Below are 19,422 nucleotides of genomic sequence, written 5' to 3'. Positions count from 1 at the left end.
CTAATGTGACCAAACCATGTTGCCATTACCTATTGTATTGGTTTCTTGTATTTAGGTAATATATGTGGTTTGCCCCTTCCCCGAGCCTACAGCAGTCCTAAAAACTGTCATTGAATCTTCTATTGCTGTTGGATCAAATATTCTGCCTTCGGATAGGGATAGGAGATCACTGCTGCACGGTCAGGTGGGGAAGGCATTAAGCAGCTCAGCAGCTGCGGATGAAACATCAGTATCAAATATTCCTGTAGTTTCTGGGTTTAGTGTTCCAAAAGTGGTTCTTCAGATTGTAACAGTGGATGCCATTTTTAGGGTTACAAGTCCATCTTTTAATGAACTTGTCATTCTTAAGGAGATGGCTTTCACTGTATACAACAAAGCTCGGCGAATTTCACGAGGATCCATGAATGATCTAGCCTTGTCATCATCATTATCTAGTAGATCTCATTCTGTCTTAACTCCTGTGACATCTATTCCAGCAATGTGGAAGGATTCTGTAGGTTCTCGAATCTCGGGGTCTTCTATTCCTAGAGAGGGTGAAATTGATTCCAGCTTGAGGGGTGGTGCTTGGGAAAATTCATGGCAAACAAGGACAGGAGGACTAAGTTGTGACCCAAATAGAAATGGGGATTTCATCTATCCCGATGAAGTTCGTTACATGTTTGAGCCACTTTTTATTCTTGCAGAGTCCGGTTCTTTGGAGCATGGAGTTTCACCTACTTCTTTTGGTAATTCAACCTCTGAAACTTCAAAGATAATCTCGGATGAAAGTAGCGGTGGCTTTATGCGGACTGCAAATTCAGTAGGAAGTACTGATCCTACCTCAGGCTCTCAGCTTGCTGGGTTGGAGTCTGATGGTCTTGATTCTAGTGACCAAAAGACCCCAAGCTTACACTGTTGCTATGGATGGACAGAAGATTGGCGGTGGCTGGTGTGCATCTGGACAGATGCAAGGGGGGAATTACTGGACTGCAACATATTCCCTTTTGGTGGAATTAGTAGTAGACAGGACACAAAAGGTCTACAGTGCCTTTTTGTACAAGTTCTGCAGCAAGGCTGTCAAATACTTCAGACATGTGCTTCATCCGATACTGGTGTTGTCAAGCCCAGAGACTTTGTGATCACATGCATTGGAAGTTTCTATGAGCTTGAATACCTTGGTACATCAGTTTGGTTCCTTGTTAATTTTTATTTTATCTTTTCCTCTAGCAATTCAGACTACCTTGTTCAATATCGTTGACTTAATATGCCATGTTATGCATATTTTACTTCTGAATTTGATAATTCTGCTGCTTTTTGTATGTTGTTTTTGTACTTGCAATTATAATATTTTTAGCCTATTAGTCACAAGCCTCTAAGGATGCTGTATGCTAATACGCTAAAGTTCACTATTTTGTTTCTTCTGTTTGCTTGGCATTAATACTGTTTTTGTTTTTGCATTGTGACTGAAGAGTGGCAAAAAGCCATCTATTCAGTTGGTGGATCTGAGGTGAAGAAGTGGCCTCTTCAGTTGCGCAGATCTGTTCCTGATGGCACGCCTGCTAGCACAAATGGAACTTCATTGGATCAGCAAGAGATGAGTTTGGTTCAAGAGAGAACATTGCCTTCCCCACCTAGTCCACTGTACAGTTCGCACACAAAGGCTAGCTTTATGAAAGGTGGTTTAGGACAATCTGCTGCAAGAAAGCAGCTTTTGAGTGGACGAACATTAGTTGACAGCTCTAGGGGATTACTTCAGTGGGTGCAGAGTATCAGTTTTGTTTCAGTTTCAGTTGACCATTCTTTACATCTAGTGTTGCAAGCAGATTCAGTGTCTCCTGGTGAGCTATCAGTCACCCTTTTGGTTAATGCTCTTTTTCATACTGTAAATGGTGCTTTAATGTTTTTTATTTCCCTTTCACAACACGACTACATAGAATCGTTTGGTTAAATTATAATTTGAGGAGTGGGGGGGGGGGAGGACCTGTCTTATTCACCAGTCTCTTACTGTTGTGCACTTTGCAATCCAGTAAAACTGTCAACTGTTAATACTAAATCATCTGTGCTGATGCAAGAGCTGGCAGGATTGTACCTACCCTTTATTGACTAACTCCTACTTCTAGGCAAATAATGGGGATAAAAAAATAGGAAAAGAACGAGGCTTGAAAGAGGGAAAGATTGTTAAAAGAAGGGAGATGGATGTTTGCCCTTTCGTCCCACACTATAGTGCGGTTCAACTGGATGGGCACTAGACCTAGTGGCACCCAACAACTTTACTAGAGAATAATGCTATCTCATTGGGTCCCACCGTTCAGAGGGATGGATCCTGATCTGGCTCTATGAAAACTAGTAGGCTTTAGAGTCGGGGTCATGCTGAGCCTGTTGACTTTTCTTCCAGGAACTAACCATGAAGTCATTTCTTTGTTTTCACTTTTACATTTAAGAAAAGTGAATGAGATCTATTTGTAATTATGTATTATTTGTTAATAATTCCTGTATTTACTAAGACCATTTCATCATGTACCAGGAACTCATAGTGGCAGTGGTCCGGGTCAGTCGGGCTACATAGAAGGGTTCACTCCTGTCAAATCTCTTGGTTCAACATCTGCTTCATACATGCTAATCCCATCGCCCAGCATGAGGTTCCTACCTCCAACACCTCTTCAACTGCCAATATGTCTAACTGCGGAGTCACCACCGCTTGCTCATCTTCTTCACAGCAAGGGCTCTGCGATTCCTCTTTCAACTGGTTTTGTAGTTTCAAAGGCAGTACCGTCTATGAGGAAAGACTGCAGAAATTACCCAAAAGAGGAATGGCCTTCAGTTCTTTCTGTCAGTCTCATTGATTATTATGGAGGTAATAAGGTTGCCCAAGATAAAGTAATCAGAGGAATTGCAAAGCAGGCAAGAAGGACACCGAGCTCTGAAACTAGAGACTTTGAAGTTGATAATCATTTGATTTTGGCATCTATTGCAGCAGAGCTTCATGCTCTGTCATGGATGACAGTTAGTCCTGGATTTTTAGATCGCCGAACTGCACTGCCGTTTCACACTGATATGGTTTTGAGACTCAGAAGATTGCTTCATTTCGCAGAGAAAGAGCTCTATTCGGAAGCCCGATAAGTCCCAAGTTTAGGAAATAACAAAAACAATGCACCATCATTTGATGCATAGTTGGTCTGTGTCCATACCTCACCCACTGTAAAAACTAAAAAGTATATCATGTAAGATGTATGCAGTCTGCTTGTATGATTCCAGCTCACAAATTGGTCCCCAGAAAAGAAGGGAAGGAGAAAATAACCTAGGGAGATGCGTCAGTTACAATGAAAGAGAATGTAAACTAGCATAGGTCGAATGTTATTAGACTGTAATTGGAAATATTGCAACATGCTATAGGTGTAGGAAATTTCAGCACTTTGGTGTCCTAATGTTCTATTTTGCTGCTTATTTCTTTTTATAATTCAACACTTCATGCTAGGGAGTTCTCAGTGGAAGTTCTAGTTCCACGTGAACTTGGAGCTCAAATTCGAATAGTGGAGCTAGAAGCAAATGACCTTTAATCAATGTTTCTGAAATTATTATTACTACCTCGAATAAGCTTCCAAAGTTGACCCACCAAGTATCTCAAACCATAAAACATGATGACCGTGAGTTACCAGCGAGCGACTTGTTCGCAGGACAAAACTCTTATTCCATTCTTTTGTACTTCTAATCTCCGGGATTGTGGTATTAGTGCAGCTGACAATAGACATTTATGGTATGCTTTTTCTTCCCCTTCATTTAAAATTAAACAATTTTTTTAAGGAAAATGAATTTTATTAAAATCTCTCCTAATCAACATAGGGTGTTAAGCCTATTAGGGGAAAAGAGTGTCTAACTGCATAAATTAAATAAATCGTGCATCGTACCGAGTAAAAAAAATAGCGAAGACAATGAAATACAAGCTCCTTTGACCAAAACATCTGTTACAGAATTACAAGATCGTTGAATAAAAGAAACATAAAATCTATGACAAGCCTTGAAAATGTTCATTTGCTAGTTGAAGATGACAAGTCAGTGTAGATAAATCTTCATCATCATGAGCAGCTTGTTCACCAAAAGAGCACAATCGAATTCAAATTGTACATTCTTCTATTTGTTATCAAAGGTCAATGATATAGCAGCACTAAAAACTAGGGATGGCAACTCAACCCGAATCCGACGGGTTTCGACCCGACCCGATCGGGTCAGATTTTTTAAAAAAATTTTGGGTTCGGGTCGGGTCGGGTCGGGGTTTTTTTTTTAATGTACTGTTCGGGTCGGGTCGGGTCGGGTTTAGGGTGAAAAAAATCCGACCCGACCCGACCGAAATATATATAATTTTATCCTATATATTTAGGGATAATTACAATAATGTCCCTCCATATATAATTTTTTTCAATTAAGTCACTGTTTTCATTGAATAAATTTTTTTTTATTATTATTTCGGGTCGGGTCGGGTCGGGTTTCTAAGTCATATATTCGGGTCGGGTCGGGTGAAACCTTAATTTCGTCGGGTCGGGTCGGGTCACGGGTGAAAACCCTTTCTTCTCGGGTCGGGTCGGGTGGCCCAAAAACCCGACCCGACCCGACCCATTGCCATCCCTACTAAAAACACGAATCTCAGCTAAGCCTGGATCACCAATACCGCACATAAAAATTAAGCTAAGTGATATTAGGTTCTCTCAAGCGAGAGAAAATTGTAGTTAATGAGCGTCGTGATGAATGTAACATGAAATGTTAAATTATCATAATGATAAAAAAATTGTCATAAAAGTAGAAAGACAAACATGTCGTAAAAACAAACAAAATTAACGCTTTAAGATTATGCGAAAAGAAAAAAAATAGATTATTTAGATCTAAATCATAAGAAAATTAAACAAAAAGAAAAATAAAATAAGAATAAAAGAGGCGATCGAAAGAAAACTAGAGAATTACTTTAGAGAAAAATTAAAATTACGACTATAAATTTTTATATATATTAGTATAAAATCTTTATTATGTTGTGTATTAAGTCATCTAAAAGTTTCGAGTGAATCAAGTACTAATTCAATTAAAAAAATATTAATAATGCTCTAACCATGAAAGTATTTTTTATATATTCTTTAAAAATAAAACTACTAGATTTTATAAGGGTAAATTACATGGCGACCCCTAAATTATTTTTCGCTTTCATTTTGACCATTGAAGTTTCGATTTTATTAAATAGACTACTCTACTATTTAAATACTTCAATAAGGTCATTATTCGTTAACATTTAGTGATGTGACAGTTAATAAATTTGACATAATTTTATATTTGGTTCTCAATACTTATATATTCTATCAATTTAGTTCTAATTTTAATTTAATTTAAAAAGTAACCCTCCAATCCGAACGTGCCACATGTCACTACATGATTAGAGAGATTTTAAATTAATTTTAATATTTGAAAAATGTTGCCTAGGGGATTCGAACAAGAGATCATGTGGGCACACTTGAAGAACTGAAATACAGTATTCTATTACTGTTTGATTGCAAAATTATTTATATATTTTGTTTTAGATTTTTCCGAATGGGTATAAATTTAGCGGGTAGGGGCAAGTGTGGATTTATAAAGTGGTACCCGTCGTGGGTGGTGGGCGGGTAATGAGTTTGAGACATTACCCGCCCCGCATCCGCCCCGCATCCGCCCCGCCCCACATCCATCCACCCAGCTAAATATATTAAATTTTGGACCATTATGAATTTAGGTGTAATTTTAGAGACTAATTTATAAATGTTAATATGAAATATATAACATATAATTTATCCAAATATTAAAATATTTAGTCTCTAATCTGATCTTTAATTAGAGAAATATTCGGCTCTTTGATTAAACTCATAATCCCACTAACCACGTCACTTTCCATGTTCTTTAGCTCATGTTGCCCATCCAAACACAAATTAATCGTACTATAATCATTAACATCAAAAGCATCAGTTTCCATGTTCTTTAGCCCCTCAAAACCCATATTAGGCGCACTATGAGCATTAACATCGAAAGCAACACAACAATCCAGCTTTGCGACTGTATGCTCCCTACAATCTGTCTCCATAACATTCGTAGAGCTACTCCTCTGACAAATTGAAGCATGCGCTGCTACCTCATCACGAACTGTCTGAGAATCAACTCCAACATCCTATTAGTTTTCTATCAGGCGGGTCTAGATAGGTATGTCGCTAGTGGGTAGTGGGTGTGGGGATAGATTTGAAAATGTATCTGCGTGGGCGGGTGTGAATTTGAAAATTTGTACCCACCATAGATGGTGGACGGGTGGTGGATTAAAAAATATTAGGTGGGTATGGGGATGGGAGAGGGGGTATCCGCACCCGACCCGCCCGTTTGCCATGCCTAAACAAAAGGATACATATATAAAAGATTATGAACCAAAAAGGGACCCTTTAAGATCCAAACCAAGAGGTTGGCACTGAAAATATCTATCCTTCCTTCCTTCTTGTAGATAATCTTTTGAATTGCGTCTCCTGGAGTACAGATGTTTACTTTGAATCTCTCCTGCCGCTTTCTCTAAATCCACTCATCAATATCATCCCATAAAAAGGGACCCTTTAAGATCCAAACCAAGAGGTTGCCACTGAAAATATCTATCCTTCCTTCTTGCAGAGAATCTTTTGAATTGTGTCTCCTGGAGTACAGATGTTTAAATCCACTCATCAATATCATCCCATAAAAAGGATCCAAATCCCTCATAACTTTACTCACACTCCCGTTTTTCTCAACAGATCCAAACTCTGCGACTCCAACAAAATCCATGGCTTCCTTTGAGAAAGATCCAAGCTTTAACCACCAAAACAGCTCATTCCTTGAAAACCCATCTAGGAAACTAGGATCCCATGTTCCCAAAGCAGTTGCATCATCCGAACCGAAACTAGAAGCTGAATCTGTTGAAGCCGCCACAGCTAAGTCAAAGGCTAAAACTTTACAGCTCGCACTCGCGTTCGGTTTAGGGTACTTTCAGAACATTGTCTTCAACATTTACAATAAGAAAGCGTTGAATGTCTTCCCATTCTAATGGCTTCTTTTCAACTCTTTGCCAGTTCTATTTGGATGTTGGTTCTCTGGTCTTTAAAGTTGCAGCGAATCATAAAGCCTTTCATTATCGCACTCCTCGGACCCGCATTGTTTCACACAACAGGACACATCTCAGCTTGTGTATCGTTCTCCAAAGTCAGTCATGTTACCAAATCATCGAGCCCGCGTTTTCCGTTGCTTTTTCTTCTTTCCTCGGTGATACATACCCTCGTTGTTTTCCCCATTGTTCCGGGATGTTCCTTAGCTGCAGCAACTGAAGTTTCCTTTAATCTCCTAGGCTTATGGGGTGCTTTGATCATCAATGTCGGATTTATGTTGAGAAACATTTATTCCAAGAAAAGTTTGCAGAACTTCAAGGAAGTGAACGGATTGAATCTTTATGGTTGGATCAGTATAATCTCTCTGTTTTATATGTTTCCAGTGGCTGTTTTTGTTGAAGGGTACCAATGGGTTCGAGGATATCAGAATACAATCCAAACAGTGGGGGCAGCTTCAACATTTTACATATGGGTTTTGCTTTCCGGAATATTTTATCATATGCAGAAACAAATAAAAATTGGATGGTGTGCCGCATTGACTGAGCCGTGCCCAGGGACACTCAAAGTCCCTAGTTTGAATCCTCCATGGGACATTTCTCTATAATTGTGTTTTCCGAAACATGACACCTTTGAATGGATGGTTAATTTTATTAAAAATAAAATCAATATTAAATTTATAAAATATGTAAGTATTGATGACCAAATGTATAATTATATCAATTTTTTAATTGCACAGTCATCATTTCCATTAAGTATTAACGATTAGTGGTATGATTGATTAAATTGAAACATTGATGGTCAAAATAAAAAATAATAATAGTTTAATGGTCACCAATGTAATTTATCCATTTTTATTATTTAAGAATTTGAATACAAAATTAACCAAACAAAAATGAGTAAGCGCGGCCTACTTAGCCTACTTTATCTTCTAAAACCTAATCTCTTTACTATCTATTATTACATCACATCAACTAAATCAGCGCTCTTGTTCCTTTCTTAAAGAACTCCTCTTCGCTTTACCTCGACTCTGTCCGATCACACTCGCTGTTGTCTTCAATCTATTTTCTATCCCAACTCAATCACACACCTCTAGTTTTTTCTCTCAACGACTTCGTTTCTTCGAGGGCTAGGGTTTACCCATCGAATCCTGAGTTGGGAGTTATTTATCGATTCTTATGGTTCGATGTTTTGAACTTCTCCCCTGTGGCGGTTCTGTTAATTAAGCTGAAATGGAGAACGTTTTGTGGGTTACAGAGTTTTGTGGGGTTGTTTTAGTGGTTTTTGTGTGGATCGGTAGTAATTAGGGTTCCGTTCTTTCTATTGAAATTTATGGCTTCTTTTGTTCATTCACGTAGAGCTGATAGTGGAAAGTTAAGGGGTTAAGCTGGACAATTTTGGAAATTTAGGGGGATTTACTGTGAGCTTGTTGAATTTGTACTGAGAACTTGAAGTTGCCCATTTTCGGGTTTAATTTAAGTAGGGGCATAGTTTTAAGCTTCAAATAATAGGTATTGAATTGGGAGAGAAATGTTTTATTCACAGTTTATATTGGCGAAGAAAGGGCCATTGGGTACGATATGGATAGCAGCTCATCTGGAGAGGAAGCTTCGAAAGAATCAGGTGGCTGATACCGATATCGGTGTATCTGTCGGTTAGTACTTTCTATTTTCATTTTACTTGTTTTGTTTGGAATTGAAGTTTACAATCCTTGAGTCCGTTTGATTCTTCAATTTTCTTTCCCTTCAGAAAATGATTTCCTGAAAGTAAAATAATATTTTTTTTAGAAAATATTTTCGGCTGGTTGAGAAATATTCATGAACCCATCATCAGCGCAAGTCCTTCTGGCCCCAAATCATTAACTAAATCCATCGCCCAAGTCCCCAAGCCAGCAGAACGAGGCCTTTCTTAGTCTCTAAAATCTAACACGACCAACGGCATACAAAAATCGAATCACAATCAAAACCCAAAACAGAAAGAAGAAATTACAAAAGTGAAAGTGCTGGTGCCGGTCTCTGATCAGGTGAGGTGCCATCGCCGTTGAGAGAGGATGATGGTGTTGCGGTCACCAGTGCTATCGCTTGTGAAAGAGGATGATAGTGTTGCCGGTGCCGGTGAAAGTGAAAAGAGCATGATGATTTTATGCTGTGAATGCATGAAACTAAAAGAAGAAAAGTTGCGTAAAATGGCTTACAAAAAAAAAAAAAAAACCGAGCAGTCATTTCACGGAAAAGAGTTTCAAATTTTCCGTTGACTTTTCACATATTTTCTTGAATCAAACACTTTAAAATTATGAAAACATTTTCCGGAAAATAAAATAAGCGTATCAAACAGACCCTTTATCTCTCTACTTGTATGTTTATTCATACAAGTCTTTTTAAGGAAATAAATAAGTATTTAGTTAAACCTTCCTTATTTGATTAGTAACATATGCTCATTTATTTTCCATGATTTGTAAGTTCATATTCGTTTAACCAACCATTGGTACTAGTATTGGTCATGCATGAAGAGTTCTATGTTTATCAGGTATTTCTAACAGTTTGATGAAATCAAAACGGTCCTGACCATGAAATGGTTATTAGTAGAAGTGGTATTTGTGAGTTAAAAATTATAAAGGATTATTATCAAGTAAAGTGGTAATGGAGAGTTAAAAAAATCCACTGCTAGTGCTCCAAAATAATTATCCAATTATAAGTACTAGATTAGCATGAAATTCCTCAAGCCTGATGGCATGAACGTACTATTAGATACATTAATCACTTGGGTTATAGTGAACTCTGTATAGGTATGTGGGGTAGTGTGATTATCGGAATAGTTTGCTGTTAGGCAGAACGATTCGGGTGGAGGTATCGGAGGCTAATTAAGAGATTGGAATGGTTGCACTCTTTTGATTTTCTCAGAGAGTATTGGTCAAGCAATCCCCCCACTTGCTGAATTAAAAGCTATAAAAAGAGGCATGGATATTTTTCTGTCTTCTCGGTGGGCTTCAGTTGGTAGGTTGATCGTTGAAAGTGATTGCTCGTCTGCAGTGGAATGGATTCAGTCCCCGGCTCTGGCACCTATTTTTTTCTCGCCTATTGTTTATCAGATTTCGAGTCTTATCTGTGAAAAGGTTCATTCAGTAAGGTTGATTCCAAGGGAGTGTAATGGAGAGGCAGATAGCTTAGCAAAGAAAGGGATAGGTTGATTGTAAGGGTCTATTTGTGGTTTTCTTGACTAAGTGTGTAGGTTTTTATGTTGGGAGGAGTGTTTAAGTCTTATGTCAAGCAATTTAGTGTTATTTTTAACTTTTATGTAACTTTCAATATTAATAAAAGTTCCAAGGCACCCTTTTCCTCCTTCCTATGATTAACGACCTTTCTTCAAGGTCTTTAAATTAAGAAGGGGGTTTTTAACGAGGCCTTTCATTCCTATAAAAAAAAAAAACTGAAATTTTCATTTCAGAAGTTCCTTTCGTATTTATATCAGATAATTTTTGAAAGCTCATAACATCCTGCTTTTCATTCTTATCCATGTACGAGTTTGTTTTTTTAAAGCCCTTGTACGTCTTTTCCTTTTCATGACCCTGTTGAACATATATGGAGGGGACGTCGGCAACTCTATTTATTGCTTTTGAAATTTTTAATAATGTAGGAGCTTTCCCTTGTTAGCAGGGGAAAAAACGCAGCTAACCTTGTTATTGAGGATGGGAGCCTAGTTTTTTTTTGGTTGCCTTTTCCTCTCTATAATTTTACTCATTTATTTATTTATTTAATGTTATATGGCATTGAGCAGATTCTATTATGTTTCCTGATGTACCAATTGCTCTACGTTTGTCAAGCCATCTTCTTCTTGGAGTGGTGAGGATATATTCTAGAAAGGTGAATTACCTTTTTGATGATTGCAGTGAAGCCTTGCTTAAGATAAAGCAGGCTTTTCGCTCCACTGCAGTTGATTTGCCACCAGAAGAATCAACAGCGCCCTACCACTCAATCACTTTGCCGGAGACTTTTGATCTTGATGACTTTGAACTGCCTGATAATGAGATATTTCAGGGGTTAGTTCCTAATGTTTACATCTTAGGTTGCCTTCGGTAATATTGACCTCTTGATGCTTGTCTACTGCTTTGGTAATGTGAGATACACATTGAATATTTTCATAAGGTATCTATGAAAGTATTATGTGTTTATTAACATGTAGCTTTCTTTGCAGTAACTATGTTGATCATCACGTTAGCTCAAGAGAGCAGATTACGCTTCAAGATACCAGGGATGGGGTTGTTTTCTCTACGTCACAATTTGGATTGGATGGTGAGTACTGCTTTTGAATCTGATATTCTAGATTTAGCTACATTTGGTTAGCAAAATACTAGTAAATCTAAAATCCTTCATTTTGAATGCTTTCAGAGCGGTTTGGTGATGGTGACACTTCTCAGATTGGTCTGCTTGATGAGGTAATCTATCATTCTTTCCTCCCCATCATTTGATGATTAGTTTGGCAGTAGTTTACAATCACCCACGGTTGATTCTTCAAATCATCCACAATAATATCAACTTTCAAGGACCATGAATGAAACCGTTCACTAATCAATTTAAAGGTGATGCAAAATAAAACTACTGAACTAGAGATTAAAAAAGAATATTAAGAATAAAATGTGTGGGCTTGTTACAAAAATAAACATGACGACGGGAATATGCTTTAGCAAAGAAGAGGGACAAAAGAACAAATGGTTTTGTATATTAACAATGCTGTGACTGTGAGAGTAGATGCTGCAATGATGTCATCATAATATAGCTGAATGTATATACTTACCCTAAGTACAAGCATAAATATGCTTATGATCTTTTAGGGATGCGGATCAAGTGGGTCATTTTACTGACTATTTCATTGGTGGTTAACTACAGAAACCCTAACCATTTAGTTTTTTAAAGATGAAATATGCTTCCATGGATCCTTCTGTCTGCAGTACCTTTAAATTGCTGAATGGATGGTTTGATTCATGGTCCTTCAAAGTTGATATCTTGGGGTTGTGGTATTTAGCTGGTCTTTATTAATTGATTGAACCGATTTTTCTTTTTCTTGGTGCTATTTTCCACTTATGCTAATCGTCTACTGAAAATTCTTGTCTTAAGCAGGAGCTTGTCCTTGATAGGGTTGAAGCATCCGGACATGCTGGAGTGTCAGTGTAAGCTTCACACAGAAACATTCAAACGCATACCTACGTGCACTTTATTCTTTATTTGATCTTGTTGCATATTAATGCTTATGCCTTGTATGTACTTTATTTATCTTATTTTTCTTTTATTCATTTTTAAAGTGCGGTTGTTTGATTCCTCTCATGGTTTGATTGCAAAACACAGCCAATTGTTAACCAATCATTAGTTTCACTAGTTTATTTATGCAAATGTTTTGACAGTTTTGAATTTTATTGCTTGCTTTTATCTGACATTTTAGGTTGGATCTTCAAGGTTCAGATGTACCACAAAAGCAAGACCCAAGTAACTCAGAAGCTGTGCCTATGGATTGTCGTGGGGATCAGGTTCATTTTATATTCAACATAACAGAAATCTCAATTTCCTTTTAATTTAATCTAACTTCTCTCTATCTTGTAGAAACAATTCATGTTCTTGCTGTTTATTGTCCAACTTGCCTTGATAAATATGTTATGCTTGGTGTTAGGAAGAAGATCTCGCTGCAAATTCTGAATTTGTTGTGTATAAACAGGATCCGAGTTCTCCTGGATTAGTCAAAGTGTCAAAGTTGTCTGGTGATAATGAGGCACTGGCTGCTGGTGATCATGCAGAACCAGAACATGACAATCTTACCGAATTGCCCGATTCTAAGTCTGCAGAAAATGCTTCTAATAAATCAAATCTTCCCAATGGAGATAACAATCCCAGGGATCAGTCATTGCAAAATGAACTAAACCATGATGCTATAGTTTTTATGCCTCCTGAGAAAGACTGCCATATTGCAGACATGGAGAAAGAACAAACTAAACCACAAGGAAGTTCTCTCCCTGACGATGTTTCTGTGGAGTACACATCTGCTGTGGGGACTATAAGAGGACCTGATGGTTTGGATAGGGTGGAAGATATGCACAATGGTGGTATGCATTCAATGGATAGAACTGATAGGGAATGTGCAGAATCTCCTAGCTGCTCCAACGTCACCTTTGATTTGGATGAACCTGCTCGAAAAACATGTTCATGTAGTACCTGTGTGCCGGCATCAGATGACAATTTGGAGAATGAGCAAGCATCACATAAATATGAATCTAGGAATGATGCTGGAACTGAGAATAATTTGGAAGAGTCATCTGCCAAAGCAATATCATCAAATCCTTCTTGTCCAGTGGAATCGCCCAACAGGCCAACAATTATTGATGGTGAAGCTCAAGCTTGTCAGGAACCAAATGTCTCCAAAATTCTTAAAGAACCTGGTATTCATGAAGAGGTCTCATCTGTTCAATTTCTTGGGAGCGATAATTCCACTGCTGCCGAGCAAAACTCCATGGATCTGTCTCAAAGGGAAGGAGAAGTTCACTCAATTGGAGCTTCCATTGAGGTGCAAGGTTTGTTTGACAAGTCTCATACATGTTATCTTACATAGATTGGTGATCTTTTTAATATTATGTATGACAATTTTTTTTTCTAATCATAATGACTTCATTTTACATTGTTTCGTATTAACTACGTTCTGTGCAGGCCAAACTCAGATGTTAGAACCTGCCTTTTGTGGCGATCAGTTGGAAAATTCAAATAGTTGTGCTATGTCTGACTTGCCTGCACCCGAAAAGTTACTTTCTGCACCAGCAGAACCACTTGATAAACCATGTGATTTGCTGGCTGAGTCTGCTCCAGACAAAGAATTCCTAGCAGGGAATGATGAAATTGATGATGGCACCAAACTCATCTCAGGGAAAAAGCGAAGTATAACTGAAAGCACACTTACTGTAGAGAGTATAAATTCAGTCGAATCATTTGGAAGGCTTCAATCCCGGAGAACGGCAGAATCAGTTCCTGATGATGATGACTTCTTGTCATCTATTTTAGGTAGCAGCATTTTTTCTCTAAATGAACTATTATCTGCCTTCTATTGATTTACTAGAATAGCATGGATTGTTAGGGTGTTCTTCATAAGATTCTCTTTATAAATGACATTTTCATTGCTTCAGGTGGGAGAAGATCTTCAGTTTTCAAAATGAAACCAACTCCTTCATTTGAAGTTGCATCATTGAAGCGTGCAAGAGCTTCAACAAAACCTAGCGCCACCAAGAGAAAAGTTCTTATGGATGATACTATGGTTTTATATGGGGAGTAAGTTATTAACGTGTTATTATTGCTCCTTATTCCTTTCTCAATCGCACTAATTGATGTTCTGATGGTTACTCTCTTCTCAAATGAATTTGAACTTTGAAAATTCAAATATATTATTCTTTTTGCACAGTTATACTGTAGAATTTTAAGCAATAAGAAAGAGAGATGCCGCGTGCAGAAAGAGTAGAGAATTTGTTCTAATTGCTTACTGAAAAGAAGAAGGCAGCGTGTTTTAAATAGGCTGAAAATTACAGTAGTAGAATACAACTAGGTATCTTTTCCTAATCTTTTTCTCGTAAAAAAGCTTATTTTGTCTTCTTAAGAAGATAAAATGTAATCATAAAATATACGTAAATTACAATTAGAAAATATAATTCAGGATAAACTAAAATTCCTTATCTTGATAGTTTTGCTAATCTTGGCAATTTTCCACATATACAACATGGTTTGTTTTATATGAGCTCACCACTCTCTTTGATTTTATAAATTAAAATTCATATGATGAAACTCATTTACTTGAAAGCTTCTACCTGTCCATGTTTTCTTTTGCAACCTTTTCATCATTTGATGTTGATTAAAGTGTTATCTTCTCTGAGGCACATTTTTGTTTTCTTCTGTTGTCAACAAATTTTACGAAAGGGACTTGACATGTTGTACCTAGTGATTTCTATAGATTATAATAATCTTTTTAGTATGAATTTGTGGTTTACAATGCAATAATTTACTTTAGTTATGATCGATTTGTGTTTATTCCAATCAGCATGGTACATTAGGAAATATTATTGAATGATATTTATTGGGAATCTAGAACAGTTTCTCTCGCTCTTTATCTCTCTCTATCCCCCTTTTTTTAATTATGCATTTTTAAGTTTTGGATCTAGTAGTTAAGTACTGATAAATTTGCCTTTGCTTTTCTATCAAGTACAATACGTCAGCAATTGGTCAATACTGAAGATATACGTCGTATACGGAAGAAAGCACCTTGCACTCGCCCTGAAATTTCATTGATTCTGAGACAATTCTTGGGAGATGAAATCTTTAGTGAATCTATACTTACTGGTGAGATCGAAGTGCTGAGAATTCAATATATCTGCATGATTTTGTTGGGTAAATGAAATAAAAGGAAAGAAGTCCAACTTCTCCATTAATTGCAATGAACCTAATTTAATAGTTTGGGCGTTTTGGCATATGGAACAATGAAAATTTATTGATACAACTGTACTATATCTCCATATGTTGCTGAGAATAATATCGCTGTGTGTAAACCCACCCTATATGTTGCTCAACAGGAAAATTTATTGATACAACTGTACTATATCTCCTGAAGGCCTTGCTTAATTTGATTTGCTTTCACTGAAAAAAGTTGTAACTTTTAGATATTTGTAAGTCGTTACCTGGGACATCCTCGTTGAGAACAAGACTACCCTGCTACGACATGTGTTTTACCTATTAATTTGTACACTAGTTTCTATGGAGCATTTTCTAGATGTGGAGTTCAGTTTTGGCATTGACGTCATTTGTATGAATGTAAAAAGTTTTAAAATTGTATGGACTAAGATTTGACTGTGACCTGTCTTAATGGTTGTGCATCTTTCTGTTGATTTTATTGTTCGTTTGAAATAATTCTGTCTCATTAATTTAGTATTTTAACATTTTGATTAGAAGTTCGTTAGTTGCTAACAAATGGTGTGCCTTTCAGGTGTGTCAAGTAACTTGGCAGGTTTGCACAATGAACCATATGATCTAAGCCGTATCAGGATTTGTGAAGGTGATGAAGAGCATGCATCAAATGAAGTATCTAAGGATTCAGGTGCTCTGTCAGACCTAATACAGCTGAAGAAGGTGGAATTGAAAGGAGCTCTTTGCCTTTAATTCATGGAAACAATGAGCAAGCACAATCTGTTGGCACTACTTTTCAAACAGATAAGCGGCAGGGTGAACATAGTGATTTGAATGCTCAACAGAATAGAAATGCTGTAGATGATGTACTTCAACTTTTGCAACATGAACCTTTAGACCAGATCATGGAGATGGAAATTGACAGAGATAATTTTGAAGATGCTAATGCATCAACTCACTCTGTTGTAAATGAGTTTGGGGTGTCATCCCCTACTAATCTTGGTACTGAACTTTTGTTGGAAGGAAGTAAAGCCAGTACATCAGTTGATGTCGGTATAGCAAGCTGCTGTGCACGTATTGAAATTGGGACCAATTCACTTGCCACCATACAAGCTGACGAGTCTGTGAATGATGCTCAAAATGCATGTGAAACTGAAAATGATATGGTTAATGTAGTAGATGAGAGTACATTCTCGGATCATGATGATAAGGATCCAATCTGCAAGGATATTGAAGAATGTAAAGTGGATTCTACATATTCGGAAAAGGTTGATGTGGTTCTGACAAATGCTTCATTAGATAAGGGAGACACCACATCCTTTCAGGAAATTGATGCAGTCAATGATGAAATGACCTCCCTTGTGGATAATCAAGCTGTAAGTTATTTAATGCGTGTTACAGCCTTGTGTTTATCTACAGAATGTGTTCCTAACTTTTTCCTAACTGTTGGCAATTTATATCCTTGTGTAAATTCAAAGGGTGCTTAACATTAGAACAGAAAATATATTTTAATGTACGTTGGATATTTAACCTTTTTCTATTCTATAAAGCATGGTTGACGGTAATTCATTGAAAATATTTTGTACTTGAGGAAATATTTTTCTAAATATTTTTTAATTTAATTTGAATATTTAACTTTTTTCTATTCATAAAGCATGGTTGGCATTACAAGTTCTGATGCTTATCCCATCCCTCAACTTTGTATTCACGTTAACATGTTCAGTTATTGTGCTATTTTTATATTATCGTGTTGCCAATGGAATTTGTTTTTGTGGTAGCCTTTCTTATTTTATTTAAGTCGTTGGGGGTCCCCTAAATGACTATTTGGTCTTGTGGGTGCAGGAATTTGAGGATATTTCTGTTGGAAATGATACAGGTTTAATCGTATTGCCTTCTTTTGCTTCTACAATTCAGTGTTAATGGTCATTTCTTGAATATATATATATATTTTAAGTAAAATGAATTACAATTTGGATACATAAATTTTATATTAATTGTGAAAATTTCAGGCATAGTGGACTGTGGTTAGGGTTTGGACCATTCGTTGCTATGACCTCTCTCCTCTCAACTTAGTCAATCTTGATAGGACCATTTGATTGCTAAATATTTTTTTTGGGGGATAATTTTGATTCCTAAATATTTATTTTATCTTCCTTTTCAGAATTTCTGAATGTAGACGATGAAGAGCTAGGTGAGGATGATGATAATGGCATGCCATGCTGTGATGAAAGTCGTCTTCTTGAAAATAGTGGATGGTCTTCTCGTACCAGGTCTGCAGGCTCTGTAGTCATTGATTTAGCTGTTTTCTACCTTTTTTCATTAATTTCAACATTAATCTAGCTCTCCTTGTGAAAATAATTTCTTATACCTTCATAACTGGAAAGAGGCTAGCTCTCACTGAGATGTATTCTGATACCTTTCTTCCAGGGCTGTTGCCAAGTATCTTCAGAATTTATTTGAGGATGAAGCTGCACATGGACGTAATGCGCTTTCTATGAACAGTCTACTGGCTCAAAAAACAAGTAAAGAAGCATCAAGAATGTTTTTCGAAACATTGGTATGTCTACTAAAAGCACAAATTATCATCTACAGTAATGAGCAGAATTTCTGCACATATAATCATAGAGATTAATGTAAAGTTATCCCCTTCGTATCTTGGTATCATAAATCTACAGGTTCTTAAGACAAAAGATTACATACATGTAGAACAAGGGAAACCCTTTGATGACATCAGTATAAAGCCTCGATTGAAGCTCTTGAAATCAGATTTCTGATCCCTTTCCATAGGAAAATGCCTTCTTGTTCTGGTGCTGAGCCCACGGTACTAATTGTTTTGTTTCAACCAAAATGTTTGACTATATTTTTACTATACATGTTGGATGTTGATTAGCACTTAACAGCGGGGAGGGATAGAACATGTCAACCTCGTGTTTCATTGTAACGACTGGTTAGGAGAGGTGGATAGTAGTTGTGTGTGTGTGTGTATATTATATATGTAAAATATCTCAATTTGCAAGTGAAGGTTCTAATTTATTTATTTATATGTTATTTGTCTCCTTTCCTTCTATTCTGCTATTCCTCGAGGTTCTTTTGCAGTGATCAACAAAGTTGGCACCATCAAAATGTCTGAATCTGAACCAGCGGTCACCAAACCTATTTTCTTCAGCAATACAGTCATTAGTTCAGATCCCCCAAGTAGTAAGGCTAGCACTGGCTTCATCCCAAACACCATCTAAAGTATTCAACATTGTATGGTAAGCTGGAGGAACTTTGTCTGTGATCATATCACCGACGAACACGATAAAATAATCATCCAAGAGCTCTTTGAAGCTTTCCCTTGATAATGGAATCCTTGTGACTAAGGTACAAATAGAAAGTCACTCGGTTGCCAACTACTCTCAACTGGCATTAGGAGCACCAAAAGGTTCTTCTCAGCCCAATCATTCAACGACTTGAAAGGTCACTATCCTTTTTGGAGCCATGGAGCGAGACACTTAACTTGAACATGTTCCTCTCGCGGAGGGAAGTACACCTTCATTAGATTTTTTGACCTCCCTGTAACCACTAGATAAATTAAGGATTGTGTTGGTGCACTTGCTGGTTCAGTTGTGGTGCCAACCAGAGATCCATCAGTGAACAAGAGAAACACAACTACTAATATATTGGCAGCTTTGAAGAGTTCAAGTGAAACTCTTGTAGATGCAGCCATGCAAAGTAGGAATCCAAGTGAAACTCTAAAGCAAATTGGAACATGCACCTTTGGAGATTCCTACGGTTTTACAACACTGAATCCAGCCAAGATGGGATGTAGGTGATTTTTCGTGCAGATTGGATAACGAAGCAATATCTGACTATATTATCACATCTTAGCCGGATGGATCAAGATTTCCTTGGAAGATTTGGAT

At 37.1% G+C, this 19,422-nt stretch overlaps 1 protein-coding gene and 2 pseudogenes across 4 annotated transcripts in view; all 3 read left to right on the top strand.

Annotated features, from left to right (window-relative positions):
* LOC120133753 (mediator of RNA polymerase II transcription subunit 13-like) overlaps positions 1–3,390 on the top strand; it is a 32,698-nt gene extending 29,308 nt beyond the window's left edge. For 2 of the 4 annotated variants that reach the window (XM_039150272.1, XM_039150274.1), the window contains 3 exons: positions 56–1,157; positions 1,449–1,817; positions 2,501–3,390. In XM_039150272.1, the coding sequence (XP_039006203.1) occupies positions 56–1,157; positions 1,449–1,817; positions 2,501–3,099 (2,070 nt within the window). In that variant the 3' untranslated portion in view covers positions 3,100–3,390. The remainder of the gene's footprint in view (positions 1–55; positions 1,158–1,448; positions 1,818–2,500) is intronic. The other 2 variants (XM_039150273.1, XM_039150275.1) reach the window with 1 other exon arrangement.
* Positions 3,391–6,669: 3,279 nt separating this feature from the next.
* LOC120133755 lies at positions 6,670–7,707 on the top strand (annotated as a pseudogene).
* Positions 7,708–8,144: 437 nt separating this feature from the next.
* LOC120133750 lies at positions 8,145–18,571 on the top strand (annotated as a pseudogene).
* Positions 18,572–19,422: the final 851 nt, after the last annotated feature.

This window comes from Hibiscus syriacus, unplaced genomic scaffold (assembly GCF_006381635.1).
Source record: "Hibiscus syriacus cultivar Baekdansim isolate YM2019G1 unplaced genomic scaffold, ASM638163v2 tig00110596_pilon, whole genome shotgun sequence".
NCBI classification, from domain to species: domain Eukaryota; kingdom Viridiplantae; phylum Streptophyta; class Magnoliopsida; order Malvales; family Malvaceae; genus Hibiscus; species Hibiscus syriacus.
Note: the sequence above shows the minus strand (reverse complement) of the source record. Positions and strands in the feature narration are given on the sequence as shown.